At 42.1% G+C, this 19,206-nt stretch overlaps 1 protein-coding gene across 3 annotated transcripts; it reads left to right on the top strand.

Moving 5' to 3' along the window:
• Positions 1–1,490: 1,490 nt before the first annotated feature.
• LOC134338860 (zinc finger protein 850-like) lies at positions 1,491–13,543 on the top strand. Of its 3 annotated transcripts, none has more exons than XM_063035013.1 (2): positions 1,491–2,034; positions 10,026–13,543. In XM_063035013.1, exon 2 carries the CDS (start codon positions 10,891–10,893, stop codon positions 13,075–13,077), a length of 2,187 nt encoding a protein of 728 aa, XP_062891083.1. In that variant the 5' UTR covers positions 1,491–2,034; positions 10,026–10,890; the 3' UTR covers positions 13,078–13,543. The 3 variants fall into 3 exon arrangements, with proteins under 3 accessions (XP_062891083.1, XP_062891084.1, XP_062891085.1); XM_063035014.1 differs by lacking the exon at positions 1,491–2,034 and adding an exon at positions 3,583–3,630; XM_063035015.1 differs by lacking the exon at positions 1,491–2,034 and adding an exon at positions 8,964–9,090.
• Positions 13,544–19,206: the final 5,663 nt, after the last annotated feature.

Here is a 19,206-nt window from a genome sequence, read left to right as displayed (position 1 = left end):
TTCAAAGGTTGTACCTCACACAGCTGGGTTATTCAAATTCACAACACTTCTCAAAAGTATGAGAGCAGAATGATAGCAAATCTTCACTGGAGCAGGTTCGCAAACCAAAGAGGAGCCAGACGATTCAGGGCTTTTGGGCTCCAGAAAGAGTTGGAAGCTCGAGCTTTAGGAAAGAGGAGGAAGGAATCAAACTAGAGGATGTGGCTACAAATGAAAGATCAGGACTATTTGGAAACAGATTGACTGAAAAATGGTTTATTCTGCAGAATGATGGAGGAACTCAGTGGGTCAGGCAGCATCTATGGAGAGGCATAAACGGTCGATGTTTTGGGCTGAGAACTATCACCATATGTGTAGACTGTTTATTCCTTTGCTTAAATGAGCTGCTGCATTTCCCTAGCACTTTGTATGTGCTGCTTTATATTTCCAGCATCTGTAATAATACCAGTTGTAAGTGGATTGGATATCAGCATTTCAAATCTGGAATGCCTGTTGATATTGTTTATCAGAGCTATCTGTGTTAAAGTAGCTGCTGAGAAACGCAGAAGCATGTGGCGTGGAACCAGTGCTTGCAAACACTTTTAATGATGCCTTGCCGACCCAGATATGCCTTCCTGCATCATGATGGCACTTGCATACAATGCTCCCTTGGTTAACATCTTCCGGATAGACCATGAAACTATTTATTTCACTCTTTTACATTTGTGATTTTAGATCTGTTAGAGCCTGCGATTTACAGTTTGGGGATCGACTGTTTTGCTGTCTGGGAAGAGAGTACAGGCCTGGAGACGTTGAAACTATAAGACAGCACAAGCCAATGTTTGACTCCATTTCACCGATTAAAGCTTCCATTGTCAAGGAAGATTACAACATTGAAGCAAGTGTGGAAAGCGAGCGAAGGTTCAGCGCCAACCACCCAGCTTTTGATCTCTGATGGGATCCCTCCGCTGCCGGAGAAGGAGCCTGTATGGCTTTTCACCATGCCCAGGGGACAGGCCTCCACAATCGAGCGGTGTCTCCCACTTTCGATGATGTTACCGAGTTTCTGCATTATGGATTTGGACTACGGACCTTTTCAGTTTTATGGTTTTCATGTTGTGTGTTGTTCTTTCCCATTGATTTTTGTGCGGGAGGGAGGTTGGAGGGGGGTGGGGTGGCGTCAATGTTCTTTGTACAAGGGAGTGGTAGTTAGAAGTTGATGTTTTTGTTACGTTTTGTATGGGGGGGTGATGTTCTTGTTGCCTTTTGTGCGGTGGGGGGAGTTTAATGATCATGTTGCCATGCTTCTTTAGACCATAAGACATAGGAGCAGATCCATCGGGTCTGCTCCACCATTTCATCATGGCTGATCCCGGATCCCATTCAACCCCATACACCTGCCCTCTCGTCATCTCCCTTGATGCCCCGACCAATCAGGAATCTATCACCTTCCACTTTAAATATACCCACGGATTTGGCCTCCACCTCAGTCTCAGAGTCAGAATCAAGTTTATTATCACCGGCATGTGTCATGAAATGTGTTAACTTAGCACCAGCAGTCTAATGCAATACATAATATATTAGAAAAAGAACAAATAATAATAATAAATAAGCACTCGGCGGGAGGAGAAGATGGCAGCGCGCCGCGCATGCGCAGCTCTCCGGTGAAAAATGATGTTGTATCTCTTAAATAGGGGCGGTGGACAATTCTGATTTGGTGGAGAATGGACGTGAAAGCGCAGAGGAACATCTGGAGAAATTTCTGAAATGCCGTCCGCTGCTGTCGTTACTGTGTGGTCGGGAATCTTTCGGAGGGTAGGCCTCAAAATCCCCGGCCTTACCTGCTTTTGGCGACCGAGAAGGAGGTTGAATCGTTCGGCAGAGATGCCGCTCAGTACTCGGTGTCGGAGAGCTGATCAGAGCTCGAAGTTTTCGGATGATTGTGGTCAGCATGGCAGGGAGAGTTTTTCTTCCTTCTCCCGTCTGCGTGAGATGTGGGATATTTGAAAAACTTTTTACTTTACTGTGCTCACGGATTTACTTCATCAAGTTATGGTATTGTTACACTGTTTGTAACTATATGTATAATTATGTGGTTTTGTCAGTTTTTTCAGTCTTGGCTTGTCCTGTGTTTTGTGATATAACACCAGAGGAAATAATATATCATTTCTTAATGCATGCATTACTAAATGACAATAAAAGGGGACTATGTGTTTTCATAATCTAAATCAATTACAGTATTAAATATATTGAATAGATTAAAATCGTGCCAATAAACAGAAATAATATATACTTAAAAAGTGAGGTGGTGTCCAATGCTTCAAGGTTCGTTCCACAGCATTCCACAGATTCACCGCTCTTTGCTTAAAAAATTCCTCCTTACTTCTGTTCTGAAAGGTTGTCCTCAATTTTGAGGCTGTGCCCTCCAGTTCTGGATTCTCCCACCAGAGGGAAAATCCTCTCCACATCCACCTTATCTGGTCCTTTCAACATTTGGTAGGTTTCAATGAGATCCCATGCATTTTTCTAAATTCCAGTGAATAAAGGCCCAAAGCTGCCAAATGTTCCTCATATGTTATCCCCTTCATTCCCAGAATCATCCTTGTGAATCTCCTCTGGACTGTCTCCAATGACAACATGTCCTTTCTGCGATAAGGGGCTCAAAACTGTTGACAATACTCCAAGTGAGGCCTCATTAGTGTCTTATAAAGCTTCAGCATTATCTTCTTGTATTTATATTCTATTTCTCTTGAAATAAATGCCAACATTGCATTCGCCTTCTTTTCCACAGACTCATCCTATGAATTTAACTTCTGGGAGTCCTGTACAAGGACTCCAAAGTCCCTTTGCACCTCTGATGTTTGAATTTTTTCCCCCATTTAGATAATAGTCTGCACTATTGTTTCTTTTACCAAAATACATTATGATACATTCCCCGACACTGTATTCCATCTGCCACCTTTTTGCCCATTCTTCCAATCTAAGTCCTGTTGCAATCGCAATGCTTCCTCAGCACTACCTATCCCTCCACCTATCTTTGTATCATCCTCAAACTTTGCCAGAAAGGCATAATTCATTATCTAAATCATTGACAAACAATGTAAAAAATAGCAGCTCCAATACTGACCCCTGAGGAATTCCACTAGTCACTGGCAGCCAACCAGAAAAGGCCCCCTTTATTCCCACTCGCTGCCTCCTGCCTGTCAGCCAATCCTCTATCCATGCAGCATCTTTCCTGTAGGCCGGTAGAATTTTACTTTAAGCAACCTCATATATGGCACCTTATCAAATGCTTTCTGAAAATCCAAGTAAATGATATGCACTGCCTCTCCTATGTCCGCCCTGCTTGTTACTTCCTCGAAGAATTCTAAAAGATTTTTCAGGCAAGATATTTTGGGCTGTTAGGCTGTTTCTCTTTGAACTTGCTTCCATGTTTTTATTTGTTTGGGGGCTATCTGGAGAAGAATCTCAGAGTTGTATACTGCAGACATACTTTGATAAAAATGAACTTTTGAAGCTTTAAAACTTCACGTTTCAACATTCACCACCGATCTAATGCGCAGGCGTAAAGGGCGGTCGGTTTTTTTTTTCAAAATTGCGCATGCGCTCTGTTGACAAAAGGATCCGGAAAATGGGGAGCAGGTCGGAGAGGTAAAGTGGGTGGCTGGTGGTTGCTCTTGATGCGTGAATGTGGTTTGGAACTTGTTGAGGGAAAGAGAGCGGGGAAGGAGCGGGAATTGTTGGGAGGGGGTCGCGCGGGTCCGGTAATGGCGGACAATGTGGGGGGTGGGGTATGGTTGAGGGAAAGAGTGGAGAAGGAGTGGGATAGGGATTCGGCATCAGAGGTAGTCAGCTGGGGAGAAATGGATTATTGTGAAGGGATAAATAAAGGGAATGAGGAGCTAGTGAGGGGACGGATGGATGAAAACAGACAAAAGGAATAAAAGAATAAGAAATGACAGTGGAGAGAGCTCTGAAAGTGAGGAAGATGAACAAGTTCAGAGAGAAGGTGTTGTCATAATTAGGTTTAATGAGAAGGCTCAGGGACATATGAAGAAAATTAACCCGTTTGTGCTAACAACAACTCTGGCAAATAAGATAGGGGAAATAGTATTTGCAAAAGTCCTTAATGATGGCAACCTATTGGTAAGATGTGCGAATGAGGAGCAACTTGAGAAAGCACTCAAGCTAAAAGAGATAGGAAAATGCAAGGTGGAATACACAGGGAGGGTAGGAGCACGAAACAGTGGTCGTAAAGGAGTGATCACGGGGGTACCAATGAATATAAATATGGAGGAGTTAAAGAGGAATATCAAAGGAGGAAAAGTAATGAATGTTCAAAGACTGAAAACAACAAAGGAGGGAGTGAAAAAGGAAAGTGAATCAGTATTGATTGAATTTGAAGAAGACAGAGTGCCAAGGAAGGTGTTCCTGGGTTTCATGAGCTACCCAGTAAGGGTGTATGTGCCAAAGCCACTGAGATGCTATAATTGTCAAAGGTTTGGACATATACTTAAAAACTGTAAAAGGCAGAGGAGATGTGCTAGATGTGGGGGTGATCATGAATATGGAAAGTGCGGAACAGGAGTTCAACCAAAATGCTGCAATTGTGGAGGAGCTCATAATGTTGCATATAGTGGGTGTGAGGTTACGAGACGAGAGAATAAAATTCAAGAAATAAGAGTGAAAAGAAAGATCACTTATGCAGAAGCTGTAAGAATGTTAAGAGAATAGAATAATGCTCCTAATGAACAGGGAGCAATAGGGATACGAGAGATGCAACAAAGAACAAATGACAGGATTTATGTAGGCAAAAAGGCTCTAGTAACATTCATTGCAGGAGTGATTAATAGTACGGCTGAGGTAAAGTCAAAAAGTGACAAAATTCAGCTGGTGGTCAAAGCAGCAGTAAACCATTTAGGGTTAGTAGGACTGACATGGGAGGAAGTGAGGGAGAACCTCGCTAATCAGTCAAGCCAGGAAGTGTCATGGGTTGGTTAATACTAATTATGGTGATTCTTTGGCAATGGAATGCAAGGAGCTTACTGGCCAATAGCCTGGAATTCAAGCACTTTATTAAAGAAATGGTTGTAAAACTGGACATAGTGTGTATTCAGGAAACTTGGTTGAAACCAACTTTAGACTTTGTGGTATATGGGTATACAATGATAAGGAAAGATAGAAATCTAGGAGGAGGAGGGGGTTGTGCTATGTTAATCAAGCAAGGTATACCATATAGGGTACTGGAAAAAGGAAATGATCAGGAATACATAGTGGTGGAAGTGTGGGAGAGCGGGGAGGGAGTGGTTATAATTAACTACTACAATCCATGTAAAAGGTTGGATTTGGACAGCCTATTAAAGATACAAGGACAAAACAGACATAAAGTAGTGTGGTGTGCAGATTTCAATGCTTACAGCACAATATGGGGTTGGGAGGGGGATCCGATTACAGATCCAAATGGAAAGGTAATTGAAGATTTGATGGAAGAAAGGGATTTGGTGTGTATGAATGATGGTAGAGGCACAAGGATAGACAAAACAACAGGAACTGAGTCAGTGTTAGATATTACGTTAGTGTCTAATACTTTGGCTGGCATTATCAACTGGGGAGTTTGGACTGCTTCAGCAGTAGGCAGTGATCACTACCCAGTTTTATGTTCAGTGGGTGGAAGAGTTGAAATAAGACCAGGTGGCGGAATCCCAAAGTGGGTGTTTGGAAAAGCAGATTGGGGTAAGTTCCAGAAGTTGAGTGAAGAAGCATTGATAAAGATTGACATTTCTGGAAATATAGATGAATTAAACAGTCAGGTGACTTCAGCAATTATGGCAGCAGAAGGATCTATACCCAGGAATAAAAATAGGATGAATAGGAAACTGGTACCATGGTGGACAGAGGAATGTTGTCAGGCTGTAAAAAAAAAACAGAAATAGAGCATCCAGGCTAGTTAAAAGAACCCATAATATGCAGCATTTGATTCAATATAAGAAGGCACAGGCAGTGGTGAGAAGAACTATACGTCAAGCTAAAAGGGCAAGTTGGAGGAGTTTTTGCAACAAAATAGGAAGAACGACACCTGTGGGAAAGGTGTGGGAAAGGTATGGGGAATGATTAAGAGGATGGGAGGACATAGAAGGGAATGGGAATATCCAGTAATGATATCTGAGGAGGAAACTGCAGTCTCCATTAGGGATAAGGCTGAGATCATGGCCAAGTCATTTGTACAGATACATAGTTCAGAAAATTTGTCTGAAGAAGAGAGAAGAAGAAGGGAAAGAACAATGAGTCAACACCCAGGTGTGTTAAACAGGAGGGAAGGAACAGATGATATTGATGATCCATTTACGTTGGCAGAAACGGTGAGAGCAATAAAGAGATCGAGACCAACCTCCACAGGGAAAGATCTGATATGCTCTGTTATGCTAAAAAATCTAGGAGAAGGAGCGCTCTTGAAGTTGTTGCAGTTTTATAAGAGAGTGTGGGTGGAGAGCAGATTACCAAGTGCTGCATGGAAAGAAGCAGTAGTAGTTCCAATCAGGAAACTTGGCAAGGATCCATCAAAACCCACTAGCTACAGTCCAACAGCATTAACATCAAATATATGTAAGATAATGGAAAGGATGATAACAGAAAGGTTGTCGTATGAGCTTGAGAAGAGGGGAATGCTGGCAAGTTATCAGAGTGGTTTTAGAAAGGGAAGGAATTCCATGGACTCAATGATAAGGTTAGAGACTGAATTAAGAAAGGCCCAGGCAAATAAATAATCAGTAGTTGCAGTGTTTTTTTGACATTGAAAAAGCATATGATATGATGTGGAAGGAAGGATTATTAATTAAACTGCACAAGATGGGGGTTGGGAGAGGCTTTAATTGGTTTAAAGATTTTTTGTCTGGTAGAAAAATTCAATTTCGGATTGGATCAGAATTATCAAAACAGTACATAGTGGGAAATGGCACACAAGGTAGTGTGATTAGCCCGTTACTTTTCATCATTATGATGAATGATGTCTTCACAAAGGATATAGGTAGGTCACTGTTTGCGGATGATGGGGCCTTGTGGAAAAGAGGCAGGAACATGGAGCATACAATCAGGAAGCTACAAAAAGCAATTGATGAAGTGGTGGAGTGAGGTTATGATTGGGGATGTAGATTTTCAGTAGAATAAAACTCAAACTGTATTTTTTACCAGGAAAAGAATTGAGGTAGGGAAGAAGTTAAGGATGTATGGGATTGAATGAGAAAGGGTTGGATCATTTAATTTTCCTGGAGTTATATTTCGTTCACGATTAACATGGGCAGACCATATCAGGAAAGTTGAGGAGAAATGTGAAAAAGTAATAAATGTGATGAGATGTTTGACTGGTAGGGAATGGGGAGCAAGTTGTTCAGTGTTGAAGACGTATGTGGCTTTAGTGGGATCTGTGTTGAACTATGGAAATATAGCATATGGATCAGCAGGTAGGTCTCTTATAAGGAAACTGGATGTGGGCTTTTAAAACATCACCAGTGTCAGCCCTACAGGTAGAAATGGGAGTAATGCCTTTGGAACTAAGAAGGATGCAATTGATGGCAAATTACTGGGCTAATTTGCAGGGGCAAAATGATTCTCACCCTGCTAAAGGAGTGTTGCAGGAGTTCTGGGAAAATGGGAGGTTTCAGAGGGATAACTTTAGTGGGGTAGGGAATGATATTGCTAAAGAATGTGGAGCGTTTGATCAAAGGATAAGTCCTTCAGTCGTTTATCCGGTTGTAGCTCCATGGAAGCTTGTATGGCCTGATGTAGACTGGCATTTGTTAGAGGTAAAAGGGAAAGGAAAATATAAAACTGATTTGGTAAATGCATTTAATTGTCATATGATGGAAAAGTATAGTGATTATACTCACATTTATATGGATGGTGTGAAGGAACCTGAAACAGGAGTGACAGGTTTTGGAGTGGCTATACCAGCAAAAGAAATTGGAATCAGCAGAAGAACATCTAATAAGTTAGGGGTGTTTACAGTGGAGATGCTGGCAGTGTTGGTTGTGTTGCAATGGGTGGAGAAACCCAGACAAGTCAAAGTGTTGATATGCTCAGATTCTTCCTCAGTTCTAGCGAGTTTAAGGTCTTTTCACTCAAACGGTTGGCAAGATGTACTTTATGAAGTCCTTCAGTCAGTCACAAGAATTGCAAATCAGAGAGGTCAGGTAAAATTTCTATGGGTTCCAGCACATGTAGGGGTGAAGGGGGATGAGAGGGTGGGTGAGTTGGCAAAGAGGGTGTTAAAGAAAGAGAATGTAGAAATGCACATTAGTATCAGTAAAGCAGAGGTTAAGTGTGTAATCTGGGAAAAAATCAACCAAATGTGGCAAGAAAGATGGGACAGGGAGGCATTTCCATCAAATACAAAAAAATGTTGCAGGTACTGGGGTAGGTAGTGGATACAGAATAGAGGAGACTGTGTGGACTAGGTTAAGGCTGGGGCATTGTGCATTAAACAAAACATTGAAAATGATAGGGAAACACCAGACAGGATTTTGTGAGGAATGTCAGGAAGAGGAGTCAGTAGAACATGTAGTTCTGAGTTTCAGGAAGTATGGGATACAGAGAGAGATGATGAGAATTAATCTAAGGGAATTGGGGGTGCAGGAATTCACATTAAAAGGGTTGCTGGGCATGGGTGAGAGAGCACAGGTCAGGGTATTTTTAGCTTTCTTAAGTGGTACAGGGGTTTTTTATAGGATATGATGGATAAGCAGGAATAGGGTACTAGGATGACCAAAGAGGGGAGAATGAAGTGTAGGTTAGGGTATGTGTGTGTGTGTGTGTGATTGTGTGAAGGGATTTAGAATGTAAGTCTATTGCACACTCCAGAGCAGAAAGTGGCGGTAATGCACCATTAAGCTGGCTGCCAACCGCCGTAAAACAAGATAGAGAGAGGGAGGAGCAGGTTGGAGTGGGCCCTGGGTGTAGGTTCATTCGGCACAGCCGGCCGCATCATAACCCTACGATAATTGCCGCGAACTCCGGACATGCTGTGGCCCCGCATCCCGGGACAATAACGGTCATTTTCCCCTCTCAGTCCCACGATCTGTATCCGGGCTCTGGGGAGTTTTCTGCTGATGAGCGAAGGTACTGACGCCCATGTCTGGCGCATGTGTGTCGCTGAGACCGACCATGGTGGATAGACGGGTCTCTCATTTGTGGGGAATTCTGGGTATGTTAGCGACCATGGGTGACACTTGCACCTCTGTCCTCTGCAGTCCGTAAGGCATTTTTGGAAGTATAGGCAGGGGAATTGAGATCGGATGGGTCTCTCAGACACCGTCAGGTCCCAGCTGTCTAAATCCAAAATCAGGAACTTGGAACAAAAATATAGTTCGGAGTTAATCTCGATTGAATAGTCTATCTTCCAGTTAATGAAAATGTCTGTGTTAGTGCTACATGAAAAAAGAACAAAATCAATCGTCTTTAGTTCTTGAGAAAATCACCTTTGTTCTATCTCCCCGTGCTTTGGACATGTTTTGTACCATTCTCTCGGTACATAATGTTATCAAACACCTTTGTCCTGGGTAACAAGTGACCTGTAGCTTTCACGTCACAAAGTGCCACATTCCAATGAGAAATCCTGCTGCCCTCCCCTTCATATTCATTGGCATTGCCATCAACGAGGCCATTGATGAGTTCACCACTGTCATTCACTGGGTGGGGGGAGGCTCAGGGTAATTTGAAAGTCTCCAGGATCAGCTGTGTAATATCATGTGCTCTTTATAGCGCTGTGGGGCATGAGCAGAACTTGAAATTATACTAATAGAGAGAGGCAAACTGAGCCAAGTCACAGATTAAAGAGGCAGAAATGGACTATTCTGATGCAGACAGGAACACAGAGAATTTGATTATCAGTCTGGATGCCTGAGCTGCAACCAGTTAGAAGATGAGTTGTTCCTACAACTTGTGTTGCACTTCGCTGTGACAGTGTGATGTCAGAGTTCACAGTAGAGACTAAAATTATTTCATCTGAAATGTTGTCTTTTGTCCATTGATGTCTTTTGTAAATCTTTTTACAGGTTAGAAACTGCAAGTAATTCGTGTACTGGAATCTCAAACACATCACATCAGTTTTGCTGTCTTTATCCAGATATTTAAGGAGTGATCAGACATTTCCTTTGTAACACCAATACATCTATTGTTGATTCATGGAGAAGAAAAGGAGTATCTCATCCCAAATGGAAACATGCTTTGTATCTGAAATGAAGTTTTCTGTTGAAACTCAGTAAAAACCACTGGAACCAGGGTGCTGAGAACACATCAGCTTTTATTCACGAGAGATCAGTTCATCAACTGTAATGACTGTGAGGGATTCACTACATTTCTGGCTGCAGGAAACATTTCAAATTGTCATCCAGGTTAAATATTTATCAAAAATTCTCACAAAGAGGACGGTATTACGTATCTGGGAAGAGATTCACTTACTCAGCCCACCACAGAAAGACCAGTGAGTTCACGAGGGAGAGAGACTGCACAACTGTAACATGTGTGGGAAGAGATTGAATTAATCATCAGATCTTCTGACACACAAGCGAGTTCACACACAGGAGTGGCTGTACATCAGCTCTGAATGTGGAAAGGGATTCACTCACATCCCACCTAAAGAGATAGCAACAAATTTACACTGGGGACAGGCCATTCATGTGCTCAAACTGTGAGAAGAGATTTACTCAATCATCTCGATAACTGATACACCAGTCAGTTCACTCTGCAGAGAGATCTTTCATCTGCTCAGTCTGTGGGAAGGGATTCACTCAGTCATCTCAACTGAAGCTACATCAGCGAATTCACACAGGGGAGAGGCTGTTCACCTGCTCAGACTGTGGGACCAGATTCACTCAGTCATCTCAGCAATTGGCACACTAGTCAGTTCACACCGAGGAAATGTCATATACCTGTTCAGACTGTGGGAAGGAATTCACTCAGTCGTCTCATCTGAAGGTACATCAACGCGTTCACACTGGGGAGAGACCACTGACCTGCTCTGAATGTGGAAAGGGATTCACCCAGTCAACCCACCTGCAGTCACACAAGCGAGTTCACATGGCAGAGAGGCCATTCACCTGTTCTGTGTGTGGGAATAGGTTCACTCGGTTAAGCAACCTACAGAGACACCAGTCGGTTCACACTGGAGAGAGGCCGCTGATTTGCTCAGACTGTGGGAAGGGATTCACTTGGCCATCTGAACTGAAGCTACATCAGCGAGTTCACACTGGGGAGAGGCCATTCACCTGCTCAGACTGTGGGAAGGGATTCACTCGATCATCTGACCTACTGGCACACCAATCAGTTCACACTGGGAAGAAACCATTCACCTGCTTCGATTGTGGGAAGGGGTTCACTCGGTCATCTCACCTGCTGACACACCAGTTAGTTCACAGTGGGGAGAGGCCATTCACTTGCTCAGACTGTGGGAAAGGATTCACTCGGTCATCTGACCTGCAGAGACACCAGTCAGTTCACACCAAGAAATGGCCATTCACCTGCTCGGACTGTGGGAAGGGGTTTTCTTGGGCATCTGAACTGAAGATACACCAGCGAACTCACACTGGGGAGAGGCCATTCACCTGCTCAGACTGTGGGAAGGGATTCACTCGGTCATCCCAGCTTATGACACACCAGTCAGTTCACACTAAGGGGAAACCATTCACCTGCTCAGACTGTGGGAAGGGATTCAGTCAGACATCTGACCTCCTGGCACACCAGCGAGTTCACACAGGAGAGAGGCCATTTACCTGTTCTGTGTGTGGGAAAGGATTTGCTCAGTTCTCTCAACTACAGAGACACCTGTCAGTTCACACTGGGGAGAGACCATTCATTTGCTCAGACTGCGGGAAGACATTTGTTCGGTCATCTGAACTGAAGGTACATCAACGAGTTCACACTGGAGAGAGGCCATTTACTTGCTCAGTCTGTGGGAAGGGATTCACTCGGTCATCTGGCCTACAGCAACACCAGTTGGTTCACTCTGAGAAGAAACCATTCACCTGCTCAGACTGTGGGAAGGGATTCACTCGCTCACCTGACCTACTGGCACATCAGTCAGTTCACACTGGGAAGAAACCATTCACCTGCTTCGATTGTGGGAAGGGGTTCACTCGGTCATCTCACCTGCTGATACACCAGTTAGTTCACAGTGGGGAGAGGCCGTTCACTTGCTCAGACTGTGGGAAGGGATTCACTCGGTCATCTGACCTGCAGAGACACCAATCAGTTCACACCAAGAAGTGGCCATTCACCTGCTCGGACTGTGGGAAGGGATTTTCTTGGGCATCTGAACTAAAGATACATCAGCGAGCTCACACTGGGGAAAGGCCATTCACTTGCTCAGACTGTGGGAAGGGATTCACTCGGTCATCTCAGCTTATAACACACCGGTCAGTTCACACTAAGGGGAAACCATTCACCTGCTCAGACTGTGGGAAGGGATTCAGTCAGACATCTGACCTCCTGGCACACCAGCGAGTTCACACTGGAGAGAGGCCATTCACCTGTTCTGTGTGTGGGAAGGGATTTGCTCAGTTCTCTCAACTACAGAGACACCAGTCAGTTCACACTGGGGAGAGACCATTCATTTGCTCAGACTGCGGGAAGAGATTCATTCGGTCATCTGAACTGAAGGTACATCAACGAGTTCACACTGGAGAGAGGCCATTCACTTGCTCAGTCTGTGGGAAGGGATTCACTCGGTCATCTGGCCTACAGCAACACCAGTTAGTTCACTCTGGGAAGAAACCATTCACCTGCTCAGTCTGTGGGAAGGGATTCACTCGCTCATCTCAGTTACTGGCACACCAGTTAGTTCACACTGGGGAGATGCCATTCAGCTGCTCGGACTGTGGGAAGGGATTTGCTCAGTCATCTTCTCTGAAGGTACATCAGCGAGATCACACTGGAGAGAGGCCATTCACCTGCTCAGTCTGTGGGAAGGGATTCACCCGGTCATCTGCCCTACTGCAACACCAGTTAGTTCACACTGGGAAGAAACCATTCACCTGCTCAGACTGTGGGAAGGGATTCACTTGGTCATCTCAGCTACAGGCACACCAGTCAGTTCACAGTGAAGGGTAGCCATTCATCTGCTCAGTCTTTGGAAAGGGATTCACTCAGTCATCTGCCCTACTGCAACACCAGTTAGTTCACACTGGGGAGAGACCATTCACCTGCTCAGATTGGGAAGGAATTCATTCGGTCATCTCAGCTGAAGGTGCATCATTGAGTTCACATTGGGGTGGATGGCGAGAGCATTAACTTGCTCTGTGGGAAGGGACTCACTCACTCATTCAATATTGTGACACACTCCCAAATTCACACTGGGGAAACAGTTTAAATAAGCTGCATGCTGGATATTTAACTATTTAACTTGCTGAATTCCAAGGCAAGTTCAAAAGTCGTTGTTCGTGTTGAACTTTGCAATTGTTGCTGCTGTTCATCAAACCCAGTTCTGCACCCTGTCACTGGGCATGGAAGGAGTTTTTTTCTGCTGATGTTCATGTTTAATAGGACTGGAGTTTAATATTCTGGATCTATGACAAATAAATCAGTTCTATTTGAAACTCTGTCTCAGGTATTGAGTGAATCTGCAGCACAACCAGTTTACAGTAGGGAATCAACTCAGCAGAGCTGGTCCCTGCTATTGTTTCTGTTCCACGACGACCCTTTTAAATCCTTTGCTGTGTTCACCTGTGGTGATCCATTCCAAACACCCTGTGGGTGAAGAGGTTTCTCATAGGTTTCCCATAAGTTTCCTGCTTGACTTCCTGCAGACTGAAGAAGGTGAGCTGACTACAGTGGTGACTGACATATTCTTTGTCCCACAAATCTCAGGCCTGAGTATGACTGACATTGGTAGTTAACCAACTTATTCCCTGGTCATTTCAACATTATGGTCACTTTCACTGCTTCGAAAGAGCTGTGACTCACAGAGCTTGGTTGTTACAATAAACCACTGTCCTTGAAAATCTGAAAGCAGAATGGAGAACCATTAGTTGTATGTTCACTGGAGCAAGGTCAGAAACCAGAGACGTGGTAGCACAGGGCAGAGTTTGGTGCTCTGCACGGAGGTAGGGGTAAGAGCAGATGATGATGAGCAGGGGGTATGGCAACGAATGACAGAGTAGCAACTTTGGAAGCTGATTGACAGAGAAAAAGATAGGTTAACTATGACTCTTGACACACACAGTGCCTGTTGATATTGAGTATATTGCCTGTGGAAGCTTGCTGTGTTAGATTGCCGGCTGAGCTCTGATAAAAATATTGACTGGATGATACTATTTGGCAGAGTTTGTAAACACTTTCAATGGCACTGTTGGTACCCAGAAATCTGTGAGCTTCAGAATGTATTATCTCTGTGAATCAAGTGCACAGGTGCTGAGAGTCTGTTGGATCCAATGTTTAATTTTAAATTATTATTGTCTTTACAGTTTAACAATTATTTACCTTGTATTTTATGCAGCCATTGTATTCATAACAGTTTAATATGCCTCTAGTGGCTATTCAAAATATAATTCTGGGGCTTCTTTGCAATTCATTAAGTGAGTAAGTGTTTTGTCATTGGTTAATTTTTGCTGAAGTGTTGACTCAGTTCTTTCCAAATGGATTACTGTATTTAGATTTGAATGGGTTTTTTTCTTCTGGCATGGAAGTAGCTGTTTTATGCTAGGTGTGCCATCTTTAGTTTCTCTCTCTTCTTCAAGTACTAGAACCCTGCCACTGTTCCACTCCTATCAACTTTTCATAAAATGATAGTGAAGCAACAAGTTCATGCCTTGTTCCTGACTTTTAAAAGTAGCTTGGACTTAAACATCAAATCCGCCAATTGGCGTAGTCAGTAGCACTTAGAGTTCAGAATAATCCAAGACAATGAAAGAATATTTGCCAACTGCAAAAAGGGATAAGAACTTCCTTTCATGTTGTAAATAGTCTGAGAAAAAAAAACTAGCTCTGGCTTTTACATCATCAGATGGAAATTAGGATTGAGGACTGTTGTGTTGCTATTTATTTAAAATCATCATCTGTTAAAAAGAAGTGCAAACTTCAAAAAATTTTGTTCATACAGGCAGTAGAGCACAGATAAAAAGCTAATTAATTTGTGGAAGTGAGCAGAGCATAGGGAAAATTCAGTTTGCAGGACAACCTGTTTAAAAATTCAAGATTGCGGTCATAGTAAAAGTACGTATATATTTAGGATTGCATCAAAACAATGGCTAAAGTTGTAAAACTTTTAATTTTGATAAGATTATTGAAATATACCAATAATGTTAAATCTAATGAAATACAGCTCCTAGATGATATTGCGAATATATGGAATAAGACTCAGGAAATGTCTGTTACTGATTTAGATATAAAAGCATCTGGTTAGTTTGATCAAATGTGTGAGCAATTAAAGCGTAATGGGATGAGTAAAGTCTTTTACTAATTGTTAGAAACACAAAACTTGCGATGAACCACAAAAACAGCACGATAGAAACAGTAAAATGCCTAAAGAGTAAATCTTTGCATTAACCAACAAGTGAAAGAACAAGATGGTAATTGAAAGTCACACACACAAAATGCTGGAGGTACCTGTGTTGGTGTGAATTGCTCTGGATTTCCAGCATCTGCAGAATCTCTTGTGTTTTTAATTCAATCGATCTAAATTGCTCACGGCTCAAAAACAAATTGAGACAATGTCAGAAAGCACAGGCAGCAACTTCAACTGCGCGGCACACAGAATGGTGGAGTAACTCAGCAAGTCAGGCAGTATCTATAGAAGAGTGTAAACAGTCAAACCTTTGAGTTGAGACTCGCATCAGAGTCCCTTGCTAATTAATGTATTGACAAGCCAGTGACTGATTCATCAACAGTTGCTCAACCAGTCAACAATCTGCTGAAGGACAGCAAGGGCGCAGACAACCCTATGGTTCTTAATGAAGAACAACTGAAAGCATTTCAAGCTTTAAAGATAACATTGTGTACTGCACCTGCATAAATAATCCCTGACACAGGTAAATCATTTACCCTTTGTATCAATGAGAATCATATATTAGCAGACCTAATTCAAGAACATGGAGATTGAAAATATTGGAATCAGTTGTTGTTACGTTTTTAGTAAGGTATTAATTGAATTAATGAGTTTTTAGCAAGACTGAAATTCTAGTTTCACTAACATAAATTGTATTTTAACTAACACACATCAAATTTGCTGGTGAACGCAGCAGGCCAGGCAGCATCTCTAGCAAAAGGTACAGTCGACGTTTCGGGCCGAGACCCTTCGTCAGGACTAACTAGCTCTTACTAGCTCTTCCTTCCTTCAGTTAGTCCTGACGAAGGGTCTCGGCCCGAAACGTCGAGTGTACCTCTTCCTAGAGATGCTGCCTGGCCTGCTGCGTTCACCAGCAAATTTGATGTGTGTTGCTTGAATTTCCAGCATCTGCAGAATTCCTCGTGTTTGTATTTTAACTTGTATTTTTCATAATATGTGATGTTAGTCTCCACCTACTGGTGGCAAAGTGATATAACAGTTATATAGCAATTTATCGCCTTACATTTTTTAACTGGCTGTGCTAAGCATGCTATACCTGTGTATCTTCCAATAGGCCCTCCCTTATCTCAGGAATTTCCCTTATTTTAGTATAAGAGTGTCTGTTTAATAATATTCTGAATTACTACTTTTGATACATTTTGGGCACAACACTATGAAAATATTTTTGAGTTGTGACTTGAATCTTTGAGTTTTAACTAGTATTTTATTTTCAGTCATCTCTAGTTGTACCTTTTAGATTGTGATTCTAATACTGTCATTGACATCTAAGTGAAGAGTACTCATTGAGATCTAACTAAGACCATGCCCAAAGGTGAGAAACAAATTGCAGAATCTCCAGCTAGAGAGGACAGATAACAGAGGGTTTTAGTACTTATTTGAACATATGAATTTGATGCAATTAATGAAAAAGTCAGGAAGAAATATGCTATTGATGCCAGTCTAGTGGAAATTCTCTTAAGTGATGTTCAAAAGATATGGAATAAGATTCAGAAAATGTGGTTGGGAATTTTTTTTGAAAAGCTTATTATCAGAGCTAAGAAAGCATGGGTAGGCCAAGCTAAAAGGTGAATTAAATTAATATAAATGTGAAAGTGTCAGGTTAGAAAACCAAGTGTGTGATCTAAAGCAAGCACATGGTGAATGAACTAGCAAGTAAATAATTTAACTAAACAATTGGGAGGAAAGGAAGAATTATGTACATGCTGAAGGAACAGTATGATAGAGATAGTAAAAGTCTTAACGAGCGAATTTCTTTGTTAACTGACGGAGTGACAAAACAACATGATAAATGTAGCCATATGGAGGCACACTTTTCAGATAAAGTTGCAATGCACAGCAAGGACCTTCGGTGGACGATGTTAACAATGATGTCACATGGTGGAATGCAGCAACACTGAATTGACCTCTGAAACAGCGCCGTCTTAGGAACTCTAAGGAACTGCAAAATGGATAAAACTTTGGCTCAACAGAGACCTCCAATGATGACAGTGATGAGCTGATTGGTCTAGCGGCCAAGTCGCAACTTGCCCCACTAAAAACTAAGGGAATGAAAGTACGCAAGAACTAAAATGGAGATTATGAAAGGAAACAGGAGGTTTATCATCGACTTCTAGACCCAGAAAAAATTGACAAATAGTCATTAAATACCACATCCTAAAAAAGGAAACTTAAAGTATCTTGTGTCTTCACTGTGAACTTCAACAAATTAAGAAAATATACAAATTTCACCCATATGATGGCATCCAAATTTTGGCTGCCATGCAGTCTTCTCAATAAGTAAGACAGTTGACATGTCAATTTGAGGATGATAGAGGAGAGGATAAGCAGTATTTACTAGATGGTTGGGATGCAATTAAGAAATGGTTGGAAGAACAAGCCCCAACACAGACTGATTTAAGCAAAGTAGACATTTGCAAACAGAAAGCTTTAGAAGATATTTCTGAATATGAGGACCGCTATAGGACAGTTAGGATCAGTTTGAAGTTATAAGACGTAAGAGAAGAACTAGGTCACTTGGCCCATTGAGCTTACTCCACCATTCAATAATGGCTGATCTTTTATTTCCTGTCCTCAGTCCCACTTACTTGCTTTCTCCCTGTTACCTTTCACATCTCTTCTACTGCTGTTGGGCAGGAGGCGCCGGAGCCATAGATCTTGTACTGCAAGGTTCAGAAGCAGTTTTTCCTCTACAACCATCAGGTACCTGGGCCAGTGTGGATAACTTCACTCACTTCAACTCTGCACTGATTCCACAACCTACAGACTCAATTTCAAGGACTTTTACAACTCATGTTTGCAGTATTATTTTTATTATTTGTGCAGTTTGTCATCTTTTGCACTTTTTTTTTGTCAGTCTTTGGTTACGTATAGTTTTTAGTAGATTCTATTGTGTTTCTTTATTTTCACTGTGAATACCTATAAGAAAATTAATCTCAAGGTACTACAGTGGATTCAGATTAATTGGGACACATCAGGACCACTACATTTTGGCCCAATTAAGCAGTTGTCCCGATTAGCAGAAGTTTCGTGGAAATGGTTAAAACCATATGAAAAAGAAAAAAAAATGCCTTTTAACTGAGTAACAAATACTGTATTTAAATGAAATACAGAACAAAATAGAACACTACCAATGCTACTGGTACTTAACTGAAATATCCAGCAATGACAGGAGATGTTGAAGTTTTTTTTAAAGTGGAAAAGACATTGTACTGGAGGCCAAGTCTTTATGTATATTTAAGGCAGTTTGTGGATAGATTCTTGATTTCTTGATGAAAGGGTATGAGGAGAAGGTAGGAGATTGGGGCCGAGAGGAAAACTAGATCAGTCATGATGAAATTATTTGTCAAAAAATAACTTTTTGAAAGCCGGTATGTGGACTGTTTTTTATTCTCTTCTTCACCCGGTGAGTATGCATTGTCCTTGGATTATTTTCCTTTTATGTTTCGTTGTTCATTTTTGCATGAGCTCTGGTTTTTCACTGTGCTTTGCAGGTGCCTCATTTGGAATGCTGTCATGGGGTTATCAAACTCTTTGCTTTTATGATTTGTATTCAATTTGGGCTTGTTTAATTAGCACAGTAATGACAATGTCTGGAATTCCTACATGCCCAGGGTATATTTCAGGCCAACACCCCCCCCCCCGCCCCCCATTACTTGGTCGTTGTGATTTGTTGTTGG

Source organism: Mobula hypostoma, chromosome 28, assembly GCF_963921235.1.
Source record: "Mobula hypostoma chromosome 28, sMobHyp1.1, whole genome shotgun sequence".
Taxonomy (NCBI): Eukaryota; Metazoa; Chordata; class Chondrichthyes; order Myliobatiformes; family Myliobatidae; genus Mobula; species Mobula hypostoma.
Note: the sequence above shows the minus strand (reverse complement) of the source record. Positions and strands in the feature narration are given on the sequence as shown.